Here is a 19,140-nt window from a genome sequence, read left to right as displayed (position 1 = left end):
GGGCCTGAATACATGGGGCGGGGGGGGGGGGGCACGGAGCGACGTGCCAGAATGTGTTTATGTGCAGAGAACAGACTAAACGCAGGAATTTACCAGATAATTGTTCCAAGTCTAGACTTCAATTAGCTTATGGATTCTTCCGCTCAATTTGGCAACTTTTAAGCCCAGGCATCACCTGAGTTCTTTTACTAGAACTGACCTCAGCCGACTCTGGTGAGATGAGCAATTCTCTACAGAGGCCGACATAGAACAAAGACTGAACTCATTATTGTGTAACTGCAGAAACGGGGCTTCTCATGCCAGCTACACTCTTCGATGGCTGCTGCTGACAGGTGTCACCCTCACCCTATCCTATCTAATAAAACCCTAATATGCAAGTCGACCGGTGGAATGACCGGTCGCTATGACACGCACTGACCACCAGGGGACAGACGCTCAAGCCATCCCTACACCCACACCTCCGGATCACAGCTGGCGAGTGCAGCAGAGGTGGCAGGGGCCTCTCCTGCCTCCGAAACAGCTCTAAGGATCCCTCGGGGGTCCCGGACTGCGAGAGGGCATAGGCTGGGCTGAGGGACCCCCCCCCCCCCGACCCCAGTGTACAAACGTCATGCACCAGGCCTCTAGTAGTAAAATAAACCAATAAATGCACGTCTTCAGCCCAAAGATATGTTGAATTATTACCTTTCCCCCCAAAACTTTTAATTCTTTCTTCTAACTCATTCTTTCTCACTAAGACAGGCATGGATCCTTTAAAAATACTTTGACACATAGAATGTTTTTGAATTCTAAAAGGAGAAACAACACCTAATTTAATTTGCATTAAATTAAATTGAATTCAAACAGATTCACACTTTGTGCAGGAGAACGCCTACGCCTACGACGTTGTTGCTGAAAATGCAGCTTCTCCCTCTGCCCCCCAAGTTCAGGATCCGGTGGAGGGGATGCCCAGGGAGCAGTGAGGGGAGGAGCCATTCAGACCTCTTGTGGGGAATAAACGGGTTACGTGCATCCTACGGGTCTCCACTCCCCGCTCCGAGGGGAAGGGACGCAGCTCCATCTCACGTGTGACATCTGGCAGCAGCAATGCCTGCAGGTGGGAAGCCCCTTTGCCAAGCCATCCCTACACCCACCCTCCGGGCCCAGCCTGTCCCACGCCTGTCACAGCGGGTCCCAGGCCACTAAATGTGAAAAGCCACCTCAGGATGTGGTTTTGGCTGGTGGTCACTTTTCTCAGCAAAAACGGTTTCCAGTGACAGAACGTGGGCGGATGTGAAGCGGCGAGAATGGCACCCAGGCCGTGGGTTCCACTCACTGGAGCCCCGATAAAAAGGATGGCGGTGCACGGTCCAGGCCCCTCACCCGGTGGCCGTGCGGGGAGCACATCGGCCTCAGGGAACCGCCGGGAGGGGCTGTCCACGTGGGGGAAGGGCAGAGGCTCCTCACCTTCTGAAACGCTGAGTCTGCATCGAGGCTCTCGAAGGCCGGTGGCTGCTCATCGGCCGACTCCACGATCACTAGGCTGTTCCTCCTCGGAGAGCTGGCCTCCCTGAACTCCCCGGGCTCCTGCACGAGGGGCGAGTCGGCCCGCTCCCGGGGCGGCGGGGCGGGCTGGTGGGGCCTATCCTCCTCGGGGGTCCTGCTGGGAGAGCCTGGGGCTGCCGTGGCCTTTGCGGTGTCTGGCCCTGGTGTCCACGGGCTGGTCACACTGAAAGGGAAGGCCGGGTTACAGCGAGCAGGTGCCCCCTGCCCGCTGAGACCAGGGCCACAGAGGGGAACGCGGACCCCCTTCCTAGTCACGAAGGTCCAATAGGTTAGTGCATTAGAATGACATGTGAGTGAGAATCCCACGCAATGGCAGTGTAGAACGACAGCTCAGGGTGCAGCGTGGCTGGGAAAGATGTTTCCAAAGGCTCACACAGGCACGCGAGTCCCGTCTCCTCCTCCTCTCCCTCCCAGCACAGACGCCGTCCTTTATCCTTCCTTTGCCGCCGGGAGGTGAGTGAAGAGTCGAGAAGGGCTCCCTAACGGATCTGTAGATGATAAGGCTTGTGAAGCAAGAATCAAAATTTGGCCAAGTTTGTGAAAAGCAATACGTGCACCCGTGTGAACACGGCACCGGGATGATCCACGCAGGGAGACTCTTCCTTCCGGGACACGGCGACTTGGTAGGAAGATCCGTGGCGTGGAAGCTGCTTCTATTGCTGTGGAGGGCGTGACTCGGCCGTGATCTCGGTCGTCTCCATTTCCAGGGAGAAGATTCTCTGCCTTCTTGGCTCCTTTGAAACCCGCGCTGCCATTCTCTGCCTCTGCGCCTGGCCTGGGCTCCCTCCCCGCTCTGCCCCTCCTCCCCCTGCTGTGCTGTCCCGATGCTGGACGGTGGCTCCTCCAGGGAAGAGACTGCTCAAGGCACAAGTTCACAAAGGGCCTGGGACGCGGTCTCAGCCTGCGGAGGGGCCGGTGTTCTGTGTCCATGCGCGGTGCTCTACGGCCCTCCCTCCTGAGTGTCCGTAATGCTGCCTCAGCCACCCGGCTGAGCGGGAACCAGGGAGCCCCCCGCCCCCCTCCCAGCGCCGCTCTGCTCCCCCTGCTGCCCTGCCACCCCAGGCGGCCGTGTGCTCCCACGGAAGGAATCTCAGTGTAAACCACCCTTTCCCAGGCGTGCCGAGTTACCATCAGGGCAGGAATTAGGAGCACGTAACTATCCCCCCACTGAGCCCTGGCCCGCGGGGGTCGTTAGGAAGGCCACCACCTGCACCCGGCCCCTGGCCACGCTGTCCCTGGACACTCACCAGCACTGCGACTGCAGCCCCGGGGCCGGCTCCTCGGGCGTCCCTGTCCCCGCCGGGCCCCCGCGCACCCGCTCCTGGGGGAGGCGCTCCCCAGCGGGGCTGTCCCCGTCCGTCCGGGAGGTGCCATCGTGGACCATGGAGCAGCTGATGGAGAGGTCTTCGTCAGAGACGAGAGGGGGGTGACCACAGGCCTCGCCTGCTCGGGACGCTGCGTGCTCGTGGGCCTGCGGGTGCCGCGCGGGCAGCTCGTCCTGCAGCACCGAGAACCCTGCGGAGGACAGCGGGTCAGGAGCGGCCTGACGCCCGGCCATGTCAGACACCTTCCTGAGCTCCTGAGTGACTCCACGTGCCCGTCCTGGCGGGGGGGGAGGGGGTGGGGGGGCGGGGGGGGCGGTCCACAGCGCCAAAGCTGACCCAGATTCTGCCTGCCTGTGACGTGCAGGTCCTGTGGGGCCGGGCACGGAGGAACCCACGGCCACGCAGAGGCTGGGCCACAGGGGCAGAGACGGAGGGCGGGAACGAGGAGCTGCCGAGGGGATGTGGAGAAGTGAGGCGTGAGCAGCAGCAGCAGCTGAACGCTCTGCAGTTGAGCAGGTCACTTGGGGCTGTGGGTGCTCTGGGGGCCCCTGCCTGAGGCCCAAGGCCCGGTGCTCTGCGCGAGACCCGACACCCCGGCCGCTGGGAGGGCTCTGGGAGGCTGAGGCAGAGGTGGAGGCGTGACGGCCCCACCCATTTATCCACTGACACCTGACAGCCGGGAAGGAGCCGGGAAGCCCTTCCTCATGGGACTCAGAGGGCAGGCAGTGGGGAGGCCCCGGGGGCGCCTGGGAGCGTCTCTGCAGACACCCACGGGGCTGCGATGGGAGGACTGCCCACGCGGGGACAGAGGGCGGCCTGAACCGGGGGCACGTTTGCCGTCACTGAAATCCATGCAACTTGAGCGCTGCCAGAGGACAGAGCGGGAGGCCGGGGAAAGGCAGAGAGAGAGGAGCAGAGCAGGGCCGGGGGAAGAACGTTCTAGGAGGAAGGGGCTGGTTCTGTGCGTCAGACGTGACTAAAGGCGAAGCAAGAAGAGCACGGGAGCCACGGGAGGATTCACCACGCAGCATGAGGCCCTGGCCACGCGGCAGCGACCTCTGCTTGGAGGTGCCCGGAAAGCTGACTGGGGGGACAGGCGGGGAGCAGATTCAGGGCGTCCGCGCTTTGAAGAGATCACCTGGGAGACGGGCGGAGAAGCAGCCATCCGCGGGCACAGTGCGGTGAGCACGGTCCGGCTGGGAGCCGGGGCAGCTGTAGGGGTGACGCTCTTAACTGGACAAAAGACCAGGGTCTTAGCCACACTGAGAGCGGGCGGCCTGCAGGCCTGAGATCACGCCGGCAGGAGACGGGGTGCCTGGATATGCGTGTCTGCTTGTGATTGGTCCTGTTCCTTACAAATGTACTTTTATTGATTGTCAGAGAGGAAGGGAGAGGAAGGGAGACAGAAACATCAATGATGACAGACTCACTGATCGGCTGCCTCCTGCACGCCCCCTACTGGGGACTGAGCCCACAACCTGGGCCTGGGCCCTGACTGGGGATTGAACTGTGACCTCCTGGTTTCAAGTTCAACACTCGACCACTGAGCCACGTCGGCCGGGCTGACTGTTCCTACTTTTTCTAAGAAACACGCAGCCTGATCCTCAGCTCAGAATTAATAGTGAGCCACGCTGGCAGCATGAAGGAGAAGAGGAGCTATGAGACTGAGAAGAGAGGAGGGGGGGGGGGCAGAGTGAGCTGCCTGGCGATGGAATGAACTAGGAACTTCGATGCCAGAGGTCCTAGTGGGTCTGAATCACGGCTGGTCTGGAGCAGAAGGTGAAGTCAGGACGGCGCTTCCTGGGAGAGGGGAGTCCTGGGGCCACGGAGACAGGCACAGTCTCGTGGGCACAGCACAGACGTGGCAGCTGAGCTGGTGGGAAAGACGTGGCGCTGAGGGGAAGCACTGGTGGGTCCTCCCAGTCCGTGGCCGGGCGGACAGGTCTGTCCCCTTCAAAGCCATGTTGAAACCAGTCCCGAGGTGGTGGCCAGCAGGTGGCCGTGGGGAGGAGGGTGCTGAGGTGAGCCTGAGGGGGTTCCTGCCTGAGATGGGGAGGGCGCAGCGGGAGGAGGCATCCCCAGACTTCCCGTCTCCAGGACAGAGAGAAACCTCTGCTTTAAGCCACAGTTTATGGTGCTGCCTTCCAGCCAAGCTGAGCCTCTGATGAATGAGCAAGGAGTGAGCGGTGTGGGGCACCTCTCAACGGCAGGGAAGCCCCAGGGCAGCAAGGAGAACGTGTGAGCAGCCACGGCGACCCCCCTCTAGGCAAGGGAGGCGGGCCCAGCTGCTTGAATTAGCCACAGACACACACACACAGGCACACACATGCACACGCACGCACACGCACACGCAGGCGCACTGCCTGACCTTCGCTGTGGTCCAGCGTGATGGTCTGCTCCATCTCGGCGTAGCTGTGGCTGGCGCGCTCCAGGAGCGGCTCCGTGCTGGTCTCCAGGAGATGCACAATGTCCATGCGGTTGATCTTGGTGAGGCATTCGATGAGGCTGGTGTCTGGGATGTGAAAGGAAAGCATGGATTGCTTGGGGCGTGCTCTTTTGAAAACCACCTTCCTTTAGCTGCCTTACTAAAATGTTGGTATTTGTAGAGGAAACAACAAGCCCAAATAAAGTTATTTGTAAAAAGAAACAAAAAGACAAACAGCAGATAAGCAGGAAAAGTGTGAACCGGCCTGGGTACAGCCCTCGCAGCAGAACTGCCAGGTAACGGACAGGACTCCCGTCAATTCTGAACTTAAGACAAAAGCCAAAGACTTGTTCATCATGAGCACAGCCCCCTATGGCACGGGAGATGCTCATCACAGGAAAGTGCTTGCTGACTCTGTGAAGGTGAGGTCTAACGGTTCCCTCTCTTCTTATTGGTGAAATCCTGCAAAGGCCCCAGATGGTGAGGGGAGTACGGAGACAGGTGAATGAGGGGGCTCTGGCTGGAGCTGTGGAGACGCTCAGGGAAGCGGCCTCGGAGACAAGCGAGGGTGGGAAGTGTACGTGATTGCCGAGGTCACATGCCACACACAGCACTAGGCGACTATCTGCTCCCCCAACCTAAGTTATTTAGCAGTACAGGCAGGAGGAGCAGGAGGTACAGTCACTGCAATAAAACACGAGAATGAACACAACTGTGTCTATCATCAATGTTTAGAAAATGTAGGACTTTAATAACATTCCTGCCTGCCTGCTGTGGCTCAGTGGTTGAGTGTTGACCTATGAACCAGGAGGTCAGGGTTGGATTCCCGGTCAGGGCACAGGCTTGGGTTGTGGGCTCGATCCCCAGTGTGGGGTGTGCATGAGGCAGCCGATCAATGATTCTCTCATTGCTGATGTTTCTCTCTCTCTCCATCGCCTTCCTCTCTTCGATCAATAAAGTCTATTTGAACAAGTAACGTCCCTGCTAGCAGCTGGGCTGCCGCCCTCCCCCCGTGACACTGGCTACAGGAACCCAGCACAGGGGTCTCAGGACAAGAGGTTTTAGAGACGCTATGCATGTTCTTGTGGTGGCAGCTGTGCTCGGCACCTGTCATGTGACCCGACGGAAGGGCAGGAAGGCACGTGTGGGCCGCCCCCTGCTGCCTGCCCGCCCTGCCCGTGCTGCCTACCCGTGGCCAGCCTCCCGTCCCGCTCCAGCCAGTACTTGAGCAGCGCGTGGCTCTGGTCCTGCAGGGAGTTGGGGTTCTCCACCCGGATCTGGTGGATCTGCTCCTCGGAGAAGTCCAGCTCTCGGGCCAGTTCTGGAAGAGATGCCGCCGCCTGTGAGCGGGAGCCTCAGAGCAGGCGCCCCACGCCCGCCGGGTTCTGGGCAGGGCTCTCTGTGCTGCCCGTGACGGGACCACGGTCCCCATGCAGGAGCACGAGGCGCACACACCTTTGCTCTCCTGATGCTAGTTCTAGACTTCCCTTAAAGCTGCATCTAGAACTGTTCACTGTCCTGGTGGAAAGAGTAGGTTGGAGGCTCTGGTGATAAAATACGTGTTATGTGGTCCCGTTTAATTCAAAAATGCAGACGAGACCATTAGTGCCGACTCCTACTCTTAACCAACATTATGGGAAACAAACCACTGCAACAGGAGATGTGGGCCACTTCCCGCCCGTGTCATCCTTCGGGACAGACGTCTTCAGCACCGTCATTCCTGTGCTCAGCACTGCACTTGGTACACACTGGTTGTGGCTGCATGATGGTGGTTGAATAAATTCCTGTCTCTGATTTGATGTCACGGAAGTAACAGTCTAGGAAGACTTGCCCTAGACTTGTCCTTGTCAACACTGACATGCTGCGTGGATGCCTGTGCTCTGTGGGGTGTGCGTGTGCAATGAGAGGTCTGCTTGGAAGGGCAATGTGCCAATATCTTTCAGAATTAAAAATGTAGCCCAGCTGGCGTGGTTCAATGATTGGGCATTGACCTATGAACCAGATCACGGTTTGATTCCAGGTCAGGGCACATGCTTGGGTTGCAGGCTGGATCCCCAGTCGGGGGGGAGGGGGCGTGCAGAAGGCAGCCAGCCAATCAATGATTCTCTCTCATCATTGACATTTCTCTCTCTCCCTTCCTCTCTGAAATCAGTGGAAATATATTCACACACACACACACACACACCCTTTACCCAACAATTCCGCTCCTAGCATGTGCCCTCCAGCTTTGCTCACAAAAATATCCCAGTGCACGCGTACTGATGACATTAGCAGGACACAACCACATGCCCAGCAGTGAAGACCACTGGCAGTTACAGCGCCTCCACAGAATTCAATGGTCATTTAAAAGGACGAGCTGGATGGGTCTCTGGTGATGGACTATTTATGAGATTTAAGTAAATTTGCTTCTTTTTAAATAAGAGGTATGCATGTGAGCACTGCATGTTTTCTGAATGCATGGAGGTCCCAGCAGTCACCTCTGGGGCATGAGGTCAGAGGACCAGATGTAGGCGAGACACTTTTTTACTTTTCATTTTCATACCACTGTGTATGGTTGTAGGGTCTTACTTTTCAATATGTCTAATGATATTACATTTAATACGTATGTACATATAAATCTAAGAAACAAAATAGTCCTGGCTGCTGCTGTTCAGTGGTTAGAGTGTTGGCCCATGGACCAAAGGGTCACAGGTTCGATTCCTGCTCAAGGGCACCTACCTGGGTTGTGCAGGTTCAACGCCTGGTCCCAGTTCGGCCGCTTGCGGGAGGCAAGCAACCGTGTCTCTTTCACATTAATGTTTCCCTCTCTTTCTCTCTCCCCCCACTACCTCCCTCCCTCTCTCTCCAAAATCAATGGAAAAATATCCTCTGGTGAGGATTAACAACAACAAGAGAAGGAGGAGGAGGAGGAAGGGGGAAGAGGGAGGAGGAGGAGGGAGGAGGAAGAAAGAAAAAAACGAAATAAAGTAATTCTGAATGTTACCTATTCATTAAGTCAACTAGGGATATTTGCTGTCCTTCCTTCCTCTGAATTCCTCAATTAAATCAATCTGATCAGTTTTTAAAGAAAATGGCTATTCTTCCTGCTTCTAGTCACTTATTGCACATTATTGATTATCTTTGCTATGGGCAGTTTGGTCTCCTATTCATCACCAAATCTTTAAGAAACTTAAAGACAAACATTAATTTTACACCATTTGTTTCAATCAGGTAGTCACAGGTGATACAAGAGGAAGTCAGACCAAAAAAGGGAAAGAAATAAAAGAAAGCCAGAGGCTGTAACCTGTCCAGCCTGGGTGAGGTGAGAGGGAGCCGTGATTTATAAATCATACTGATCTCAGGATTCACTTTTCCTCAGTAAGTCACTGAACATCCTATCTAATCAAAGAGAAACATGGTAATTGGCATACGACCGCTACCCTTCCCATTGGCTAATCAGGGTGATATGCAAATTAACTGCCAGCCAAGATGGCAGCCGGCAGCCAGGCAGCTTAAACTGAACACGAGGCTTGCTTGCTTCAGAGACGGAGGACTGCAACGTTCCCCGCCTGCCTTGCCAGCCTCTGAGCTTGCAGTTTAAGAAACATTGTAACATACAGAAGCTAAACAAAACCCCAGAAACCTGCTTTCAGCTGGCTGGGATCTCAGAGCTGGAGTTGACACAGAGTTTCGATTATAGAACCGAAACAAACCAGATACCTGCTTTAAGGAGCAGAGGCCTAAGAGCTGGAGCCTCAGAGCTAAAGGTGGCCCAGAATAAAAAAGAAAAAAAGGAGCAGTGGGGAGCTTCAGTCCCAGCCTGAAAACAGCCCTCAGCCCCTCACCCAGGCTGGCCAGGCATCCCAGTGGGGACCCCAACCCTGATACAGGACACCCTTCAGGGTGAACCAGCCGGCCCCGACACGTGCACCAGGCCTCTATCCTATATAGTAAAAGGGTAATATGCCTCCCAGCACCGGGATCAGCGTGACAGGGGGCAGCGCCCAAACCCCCTGAGCCCCCTGTGGCTCTGTGTATGACAGGGAGCGGGGCCACAACCTCCCTATCTGCCCTGCTCTGTTCCTGACAGGGGAAGGCACCCCAACCCCCTGACCGGGCCTGCTCTGTGCCTGATAGGGGGGAGCTCCCCAACCCCCTGATCGCCCTGAGGCTCTCTGTGTGACAGGGTGCGGCGCCCCAACCCCCCCACCCCACGGGCCCTGCTCTGTGTGTGACGGGGTAGAGCCATAACCTCCCCATCAGCCCTGCCCTGAGTGTGAGAGTGGCAGTGCCCCAACCCCCTGATCGGCCCTGCTCTGTGGGTGATAGAGGGTGGCGCCTCAACCCTCCCCCCCCCCACGGGCCCTGCTCTGTGTGTTATGGGGTAGAGGCATAACCTCCCCATCGGCCCTGCCCTGAGTGTGACAGTGGCGGCGCCCCAACCCCCTGATCTGCCCTGCTCTGTGTGTGACGGGGGGAGCTTGTCAACCCCGATTGACCCTGCTCTGTGCGTGACAGGGGGGAGCTCCCCAACCTCCTGATCAACCATGCTCTGTGCGTGACAGGGGGGAGATCCCCAACCCCCTGATTGGCCCTGCTCTGTGCGTGACAGGGTACGGAGCTCCAACCCCCCTGATGGGCCCTGCTCTGTACATGATGGGGTGGCGCCGCAACCTCCCCATCGACCCTGCCTTGAATGTGACAGGGGGCAGTGCCCCAACCCCCCAATCGGTCCTACCCTGAGCGTGACTGAGGGTGTCACTGCAACCTCCCGATCCGCCCTGCTCTGTGCATGACGGGGCGGCGCCCCAACTCCCCAGTCGGCCCTGCTCTGAGCCCGACCAGGGGCTGCACCTAGGGATTGGGCCTGCCTTCTGGCACCCAGGAGCAGGCCTAAGCCAGCAGGTCGTTATCTCCCGAGGGGTCCCAGACTGCGAGAGGGCACAGGCCGGGCTGAGGGACCCCCCTCCCCGCCGAGTGCACAAATTTTTGTGCACCGGGCCTCTAGTGTATTATAATTCCTACTCTCAAGCATTCACGTTTCTCATAGCCACATGCACTTCAGCATTCGCCCAGAGCCTCCGTTAGCACTGCTCTCCACGGAGACCCTGAGACACAGCGTCCAAAACAAGGAGCCCTGGTCAGTCTCACATGAAACGCTGGAGCGACCTCCGGCAACGGTTTTGAAAATCAGCCCTCTCCCCTAAGTTTAGTGCCCACAGCCCCCACAGGAGTGCTGTGGGGCAGGCACATTCTTGGACTCTCCCATAGTCTCCTATTGTCCCGAGTCCCAGGGGCGAGAGGCCTGCCCCAGTTCCCAGGACGGTTCACAGAGCCCTGGTCTCCTACCCTGCACTGTGTTCTTCTCGCGGTCCCTCGGGTCTTCCTCAAGGGAAGGAAAAGGAGACCCTTCTCACTGTTCATGACCCGTGGCTGAGGCCACCTTGTCATTCACAACCAGCGGGCTTTGTTGGAAAGGGGCCGCTCGAGTTACCTGTCCAGCTGAAGCCCAGGTGGTCGGCGATGTAGGCCAGCCGCTCCTCCAGCCGCTCCTGCGCATCCTGCTGATCTGCACAAGGGCAAGAACAGAATGGCCATGGCTGTCTGTGCCGGGAGAGGATCCCGCACTGACCATCCACAGAGAGGAAGTCACTTGTCCAAACAGTCGATGGTCGCACCATCGCGCTATTACCCTTACATCACGCGAGTGTGTGTGCCTGGTTTCTGGAATGGAATGGGAGGAAGTCTGAGACATCATGGAAACCACGTGCTTCCCATCTCTTCAATCAAGACCAGTCCCTGCACTAATTCTGAAGCTGTGATTTCTAGCCAGCGTCACACTCCCCTTCCCGATGGCCCCAGAGAACACTGCCCACCAGGAAACGATCACCCTCCTTGTCAGATGCCCGGAGCTCAGAGCTGGGCTGCAGACGTGGAGGGACGGGTTGGGCCTCCCCTTGCTCCAGGCCACACAGGTCCCTCCCACCCGAGGGTCACCTGAGACTGAGGCCTGGTCTGGCCCGAGACCACACCTGCCTTGGCCGTGGTGACCCTGGGGGAGGGCAGTGAGGGACGTGTGTGCATGGACGTCTTTTGGGCAAAGTTTTTGTCTGCTGACCAACAAGCAAGCGCTTCTATTACCCCCACAAACTGTGATGTTCCATTCATGTTTAACCCCACGAACGGATGGGCAGTGTTTTAGATCACGGGTGTGACACCCCCTATCATGCAAATTTAAGAGCCCTGGTCTTTATTGCAGAGAAACTGGAAGCTCTGGGGCCACTTCTCAGCGCCATCTGCGGTTTCCATGGTGGTAACTCAGCGCCATCGGCCCCTCACAGTCCACTAAGGCATGCACAGCTGGAGTTTTGTTGTCTGCTGCTTCCAACCGGGCCGCGTCCATGAGAAGCACCGTTTACCGTACGCTGGTGTGTGAAAATGTGACCAGCGGGATCTGAAATCCAACCTTTCTGAGTCAAAAACAGATCCACTAAACTGGAATTTCCTATGTGAAATCTTCTTGAGCAAAGGGCATCCTAATGATGACAAAAATTACGTGTCAATTATCTTCAAGTACAGAAAGGTGAAAGAAAGCCACGGATCCGGAAAATACAAACAAACCCAACACACTTCGGTGCAAGAGCAGGCGTGCTGGGCTGCAGGCTGGGCCCGGCCCGGCAGAGCAACAAAACTCCCTGTGGGCGCGGCTCGCGTGCGACGGCCGGCCCGACGAGGCAGGGCCGTGGCCGGTGTGGTCACGTTCCCACAAGCATTCTCACGGCTCAATCTTGAGATTGTTTTCACAGACAAGAGTGTACAGAGAAAGCACACAACACGAAGGGCTCACACAAACACAGGAGCCACTGCGGAAGCTTAAAGAAAACGAGACTTGAACCACCAAAGGAAACAGACAAAGGGCACAGCGACACGGCTCGTGACATGCGGGGCCGGGGAGCCCGGGGGGCAATACCTTCCGTGGGGTCATGGCCACTCTCATCGGGGATGCGCTCAATCAGAGTCTCAATGGGCTCATCCCAGATGGGCCTGGCGTCAAAGATGTCCTCAGGGCCCGCGCGCTCGGGCGCGGCAGGTGGCAGGCTCTCGATCACCGAGGCTTCCAGGGCGCTACTGCTCTCGTCATCCGAGACTGCCTCCTGCTCCCTCTCTGCCTGGCTGAGCCTGTCCACTAGCTTGGACGCCTCCTCACTAATCTCCTCGAAGAACTCTATGGAGTCCCTGTAAAGGTCAAGGAAGTGCTCCCTGCTCTCCCGGGTGGGGCTTGGGGCCCCCCTGCAGGAAGATGGGGCGCCTCTGCTCTTCACCGGCAGGCGGGAGGCAAACACCTTGGGTCTCGAGGCTGCGGCCTCCGACTCGAGGGTGAGCTCCTCCGCCCACTCCCCGCTCTCTGCTTCGGCCTCAGCACAGCTTGGAGCTTTCGCTGGACTTCTGGTCTTTGAGTCCCAAGGCCTGGCCTCTGAGTCAGAGGTGCCCCTGGCATCTGCGGCCCTGCCTGGCACGTCCTGTCCCTGAGGAGGCCCCGTCTTCTGCAGGGAGGAGTGCAGAGGCGAAGGCTGCGGCCCGGCTGCGTGGGGGGGCGCCTTCACGGGGATTTTAGACCTGGGCTTTGTCTCCTGCTCGCTCCTGTCCTCACCTGGGCTGGGCAGCAGGCTCTCCTCGGCAGGGGGCCCGGGCCGGACGGGGCCCTGGGACTGGCTCTCCGAAGGAGGCACGTTCTCTGTGGCTGCCGTGGGGATCTCAATGACTGACTTCTGCTCCTCCGGGGAGGAGTCAGGAGAGGCACCATCCTGTCCTGAGGCTCCGGACCCAGTGACCGCGGAGACGGCCACCGGGACCTGGACAGCGGGCGGAGGAGGTGTGGCGCCCCCGGGCGTGGGGGGCAGGTCCTCGGCGCCCACAGAGGCAACCGACGTGTCCAGGGGGGCTGGGATCCCTGTCGGGGAGCAGAAGTGACTGTCGGAAGCCGGGGCTCCCGCTCCCTCCTCACTCGGGTCCGAGGGGAGCGCGTCAGCCAGGTCTGTGTCTTTTGATTCTGAAGGTGCCAGTGACCGAGCTGGTGTCTCCGGCGCTGAGGGCTCGGCGGCAGCCCCGCCTCCTGCCACGTCCTCAGAGACGGTCTCCTCCTGGGAGTCCGGCCCAATTTGGAAAAAGTGAAAACCGTCCTCGGCGTAGGACCTCTTGGTCATGTCGATGGCACCGCTCCGGGTCATCTCGAACAGCTTGCCCTCCTGAAACAGGAACGGGTTCTGGTCGCCGGTTGGGGTGCCCTCTTCGGTGGGGGTCCGGGCCGGCGTGGTGTCTGGGGTGGTGCCCCGGGACGGCCTGTCCGCCATCAGACCGAACACCTTCTGCTCCTCCTCCTTCACGCGGGCCTCGAAGGCTTCGTCATCCTCGCGGATCTCGCTCCAGGAATCCGAGTCCACGTGGCTGGTGGTGATGACGACTGTGCTCACCTGCTCGCCGGGGACTGCAGCGGCGCAGGGCCGCGGGGGCCTGAGGGACGCAGGGGCGCCATCCGCCTGCGTCTCCCACAAGGTGCTTTCTTGCGTGGATTTCGTGCTCTGGCCCTCAAAGCTGCACTCTCTGCTGGAAACGGTGGCACGGGAAGAGCGGACCACCGCCACGCCTTCCGCCGAGGACGTGATGGCCACAGAGCACGCTTCTGTCGAGTGAAAGCTCGTGTATCTCGCCTCTGTCTGGGTTTTGCTCTCTTCGCTGGAGAAAAAAGACTGGGGAGGAACGTTTTCATACGGGCTTGTGACGTGAAGGTCACAGGCGTCCTCGGTCCCGGCGCGGTCGGAGCCCGGGCCGTCTGTGGACAGTGTGTCAGTGTGAGCGGTGGTGGCGGCGAGCGTGGGGCAGGCCCTGGGGGCGTGGCCGGGCCCCGCGGCCCCCGTTTCCGTGGTGGGAGGTGCAGAGAGGAGGTCTTCCTCTGACCCTCTTCCTTCAGATGCTGGACCATCAGGCCCCGGGGGCGGCGGTGAAGAGCCTTCGCCGGGGAGCGCAGCTCCTGGGTGCGCCTCTCCCTCCGAGTCCTCCTTCTCCAGGGGCTGCGGGGCCGACGGCTCCTCCCAGCCAGCCAGCTCCCCGTGGACCTCAGCATGCGGGGCGCCACAGGGACCTGAGGGGCCGGGCGAGGCCCAGCTGCCTGTGCTTCCCGCTTCACACCCGAGGCCCGCGCAGAGCTCGGGCTGGTCAGCATCTCTGTCCAGGCCGTCGGAGGCCGGGCCCGGGCCCCCGGGGCGACCCGCCTGGCTGCCTTCCGGCGGATGGGGTGCGCACGCTTCTTCTCCTGATGCCCTGGGCCCCTCCGTGTCCTCGCGCACCCTGAACGTGTACTGCTTGGAGGCGGTCGGCTGGAAGGGCATTTCCTCGGGGCTGGAGCTGGAGTCCACGCTGGATGGGAGCGGGGACGGCGGCTGCACGTGGATGACCGGCTCCGGGAGCAGGCCTGGGTCGGCGCCCGCTCTCTGCAGCCCCAGCTCCGGCTCGCTCTCCGAGGAGGAGGACGCGGTCCCGCTGCCGGCAGTCACCACCACGGGGACGCCACGCCTGTCCTCGGTGTCCTGCCCCCGCGGCCCGCCCACGGCCGCCGGACGCGCGGTTTCGGGCTGGGAGGAGGAAGGGCCCTCGGGCTCGGGCTCTCTCCGGGGGCCCCTCTTCTGCTTGGCTTCTAGCTCGAGCTCGTCAAAGGTCTTGATCTTGGCGACCATTTTAAACATCTCCTCCTCAGGGGTGAACCTCTTTTTCTCCCCGTTTTCCATGTCCTCCTCCGCACATTCGGGAATCACAGCTGGTTTGGGGGGACTTGTGTCTGAGGCCTTCGGGGTGACCTCGTAGCTGATTTCTTCGGAGCTGGGGGTGTCGGGGGACAGGGGGCTCTTCCCTGAGCTCTCCACGAGGGACGTCTGCTCGAGACTGTCGTCCTCGGCGCTGCCGTCGGGGTCGCGGAGCAGCCGGGCCCGCACGGAGGCCCCCTCGGAGAGGAGCTCCGCTCTGGCGACAGCGGCGGGGAGAGGGGAGGGGCCCGGGAAGACGCCGGCCTTCACCTTGGGCTCCACAGGGCTGCCCTCCAGGGAGTCGCGGCACGGGGACTCGCGCAGGGGGCTGGGCTCCAGGGAGTCCGGGGTTTTGTGGGAGGAGTTGTCCTCCAGCACGGGGCTGGCCTCCAGGGAGTCCTGGTGGCTCACCGCCAGGGACTCGTCGGCCCCGGGGCTGAGGACCTCGGTGTCGGGCTGACGGAGGGGCAGCTCCAGGCCTGGAGGGCTGCGGGGGGCGGCCTGGGCCTGGCCAGTCGCCGTGGGGGCCTCGGGCTCGGGGCTTGTGGGTCTCTGAGCTCGGGGCTCAGTCCGTGTCTCGTGGGCAGGTGGACCGTCCTCACCGGGCACGTCCTCAGTCGGACGGGCAGGAGCCTCCTTCGCTGGGGACACAGCACAGTGGCCCAGGTCGCCGCCGCCGGGGGTGGGGCCCGTCTCTCTGGGCAGGTCCGGGGTGGCCTCCTTCACGCCCCTGGCTGCGGGCTCAGAGCCCCCGGTGACAGCCACGCCAGGCTCTCGGGTAGCGTCGCCAGTGTCTTTGGTGGAGGGCCGCTCTTCACCAGAATGACTGTCTGTTTCTAAGGGGGTGGTTTCACTGGGCTCCCCAAGTTGCTCCTGGCTTTGCTTTGGTGAGAAAGAAAGGCTCTCTGGGCTGGTCTCGGGGGTCTCGGCCAGGCCCTCGTGCTTGTAGCTCTCCTCTGAGCTGGCCTGGGGGGTCCCCTCCATCAGGCTGCCACACGGGGACCCCACGGGCCCCTCCTGCCGCAGGTTCTCCCAGCTGCCATCCAGGCGGAAGGCCAGGCCTGGGAGCAGCTCCCCGCTGTCCGGTTCTGGCTGGAAGGCCCTGGGGAAGGGGCTGGTGAGCACCTGCTCCGGGACCAGCTGCGCCTCCGCCGGCTCCGGCTCCTCCCGGTGGCAGAACTGCTGGTACCGGGCGTTGTCCTCCAGCTCCTGCCTAATCACCGCCGAGAAGTCGGTGGAGGTTCTGCGGTCGGGGCTGATCTGGGGGTCCCCATTGCCCCCCTCGTCCGGCTCCTCCCCGAGGGCCTGCCCCACGGGTGGCGGCATCCTGTGGCCCGACACCGGCTCCTTCCCTCCAGCGGCGTTTTCTCTCGGCCCGGAGGCGCCTGTGGCCACAGCTCCCGGGAACCTCTGGCCGGGCTTGGGGGGCGGACTCCTGGTTTTCTGGGTCTCTCTCTGGGCGGGCCCCTGCCCCTTTTCTTTCTCTGCCCGAGCCCGGCCCTTTTCCTGCGGCGGCTTTGGTTTGGGGGATTTGTGCTCGAAGAGTCCGGCCTTGTGTTTGGACGGGTCCTGACCTGACTGAAAGGCCTTCATCAACTCCCGCACGGACATGGTCTCCTCGATGCGCTCGGTCCTCGAGGTGGGGGACACGGGGGCTGCCTTTTCCGTTTTCCCAGACGGGGGCGCCGAGAGGCGCTTCTCTGCTTTCCCAGGGGCTGGCCCTGGAGGGTGCTTTTCCGTCCTGGCCGCCGGGGACACGGGCAGGCGCTTGTCTGTCCTCCCCGGCGATGCGGGTGCATGTTTATCCGTCCTTCCCGATGGCGACGCAGGTGGGTGTCTGTCTGCTCTGCCTGAAGGTGACACAGGTGAGTGTTTCCCGTTTTTGCCTGACAAGGATGCAGGCGAGGGTCTGTCGTTCTTCGTTGAGGGAGACACGGGCGAGTGTCTGTCCGTTTTACTCGGTGGTGACGGGGGAGGATGCCTGTCGGACTTGGCGGAGGCGGCGAGGGAAGAGTGTCTGTCTGCCTTGGAGGTCGGGGGGGCAGGTGCCCGCCTGTCGGACTTCAGAGGGGGCGAGGCGGCTGGCGGCAGCCTGGGGCTGGCCCTCCGGGGCACCTCCTCTCTGCCCTTGACTCTGACGGGCAACTTGCTTCGACCTTTCTGTTCATCTTCCACCCGCTTCTGAAGGGCCTTCACTTTGTCCTTGATGGAGCCGATGGGCGTCTCTTCCACCAGCGGCGACGTGGCCTTCCCCGCGGGCTGCGGCTCCGGAGCCAGCCCCGCGTCCTCCTCCGCGGACTCCTCGGAGCTGCCCTTCCGCAGCCCCGGCTGCCCCGTGCTGGCCTGTGCGCCCTCCTCATTCTGCGTCAGGTCCTCCCTCAGCTTCCTCCGCGCCGGCTTCTTCACGCCCAGGCCCGGCTTGCGTTCCTTCTGCGCCCTCTGCGTCCCCTCTCGGGGCACGTCCTTCCCCTGGCTCCCAGCGCGCCCGGCCCCGGCCGCACGGGGCACTGGCTGCGGGGCCCCTTTGGGAGCGGCCGTGTAGGCGCTCAGGTCCTCAATGAGGTAGTTGACCAGCCCCGTGGCATCCTTCTGTCCCTGGGCTGGGGTCTCCCTCGCTAGTCTCACTTCCACACAGGGGACCTCAGGGACTTCCAGGGGCGCCCTCTGCTTGGCCTCTGCTATCTCCTCGTCACTGACAACTACCCACTCCTCGTCCTGCTGGGGCCCCGGCTCACGGCCTTCCCCCTCTGAGCACCCCCCCCTCAGGATCTCGTTCACCTTCTCTAAGTCCTCCTTCACTTTCTCCACGATTTCAAAGGGCTCCCCCGGCTCCTCCTGGGAGGGCCCGGCCGGCTCCTTGTCCCTGAGCGGCCCCGCCCTGTCGGCCGCATCTGTGGTCAGCAGGGCACTCATCTTCAGCAGGCCCTGCTTCATCTCAGAGACTTCCGAGAGCAGGTCCGGGCTCGCCAGGGCTGGGGCCTCAGTGACCAGCTGGCTTTTCAGGACAGATGTTTCTGTCGACTCTGTCTCATCGTCTTGGATATGCATGGAAAGCATTGGAAGTAAAATGGAAATCAGACAAGAAATTGGCAAATGTAACCAGGACCAAGGACACAGGGTCTTCCTGGCGCGGTGGGAGGGACAACAAAATGGGCAGGGTGGCGGATCCACGAGGTCTCAGGAGACAAAGCAAAGCAAGGCTAAGGGGAACTGAAAGGAAAATGAGCAGGAAATAACTTGCTTCACTCCTCACTTGTCGCACACCCACACTTACAACAGCGCTGAGACCAGCCGTCGGCACACACGCCGATGGCGTCACAAACCAACACAGAGACAGGCAGGGACAGCACACGGAGGCATCTCAAGATTGTTCAGACGGCACAGATGGATGTGGAAAGAAAAAGACACGGAGGAGGGAACGCAGCACCAGGAACTGCAGAGCCCATTTCCTCTGGCAGAAAGCCAGGCGTAGCCACGCAGGGTGCGCGCTCCTGCTCGCTGCGCGCCTCTGACCGCACACAGTCTGGAACCGGCTCCGTTCGGCCACACAATGACCATACCCCACGTCTCTGAATCCGCTGCAGACCGGCTTTTCAGCTAAGGAAATGCACACCTAACAGTGAAACACAGGGTCTGGGCGGAGAGGCCTGGCCCTCTCCTCGGAGCCGCCTCCTTGTTTAGACACTTACAGAAAAGACCAAGGAGGGAAGAAAGGAAAAAAAAGAAAAACCACAAGACAACCGTGGTGAGGACACATCTGTGAGTCCAGAGTTAAAACGTGATGCAGAGCAACCCCAGTCGGAGACACGCACACGGACACACACAGCTGTGTAAGCCAAGTTATTTCCATGCAGAGCGGAGCGGGTGAGGGGAGGCAGGCAGGGGGCGGTCGGGAAGGGACAGACAGCGGGACCCACTGTGGGGAAGCTCAGCACTGGCTGCCGTGCGGTGCTCAGGGCGGCCAGTGGGGCCCAGGCAGGGCAGCGCTCAGGGCCCGCTCACGGGTGGCCCAGGGGCAGCCCTCCTCAGCCCCTGCAGGGGCACTATTTTACACCCAGCTGCATGTTAT

At 60.6% G+C, this 19,140-nt stretch overlaps 1 protein-coding gene across 40 annotated transcripts in view; it reads right to left on the bottom strand.

Moving 5' to 3' along the window:
• ANK2 (ankyrin 2) overlaps positions 1-19,140 on the bottom strand; it is a 362,059-nt gene that overhangs the window by 8,352 nt on the left and 334,567 nt on the right. For 22 of the 40 annotated variants that reach the window (XM_059695513.1, XM_059695517.1, XM_059695506.1 and 19 more), the window contains 6 exons: positions 12,245-18,106; positions 10,769-10,843; positions 6,485-6,616; positions 5,239-5,382; positions 2,793-3,060; positions 1,447-1,708 (listed from right to left, as the gene is read on the bottom strand). In XM_059695513.1, the coding sequence (XP_059551496.1) occupies positions 1,447-1,708; positions 2,793-3,060; positions 5,239-5,382; positions 6,485-6,616; positions 10,769-10,843; positions 12,245-18,106 (6,743 nt within the window). The remainder of the gene's footprint in view (positions 1-1,446; positions 1,709-2,792; positions 3,061-5,238; positions 5,383-6,484; positions 6,617-10,768; positions 10,844-12,244; positions 18,107-19,140) is intronic. The other 18 variants (XM_059695543.1, XM_059695533.1, XM_059695542.1 and 15 more) reach the window with 1 other exon arrangement.

Source organism: Myotis daubentonii, chromosome 5, assembly GCF_963259705.1.
Source record: "Myotis daubentonii chromosome 5, mMyoDau2.1, whole genome shotgun sequence".
Taxonomy (NCBI): Eukaryota; Metazoa; Chordata; class Mammalia; order Chiroptera; family Vespertilionidae; genus Myotis; species Myotis daubentonii.
Note: the sequence above shows the minus strand (reverse complement) of the source record. Positions and strands in the feature narration are given on the sequence as shown.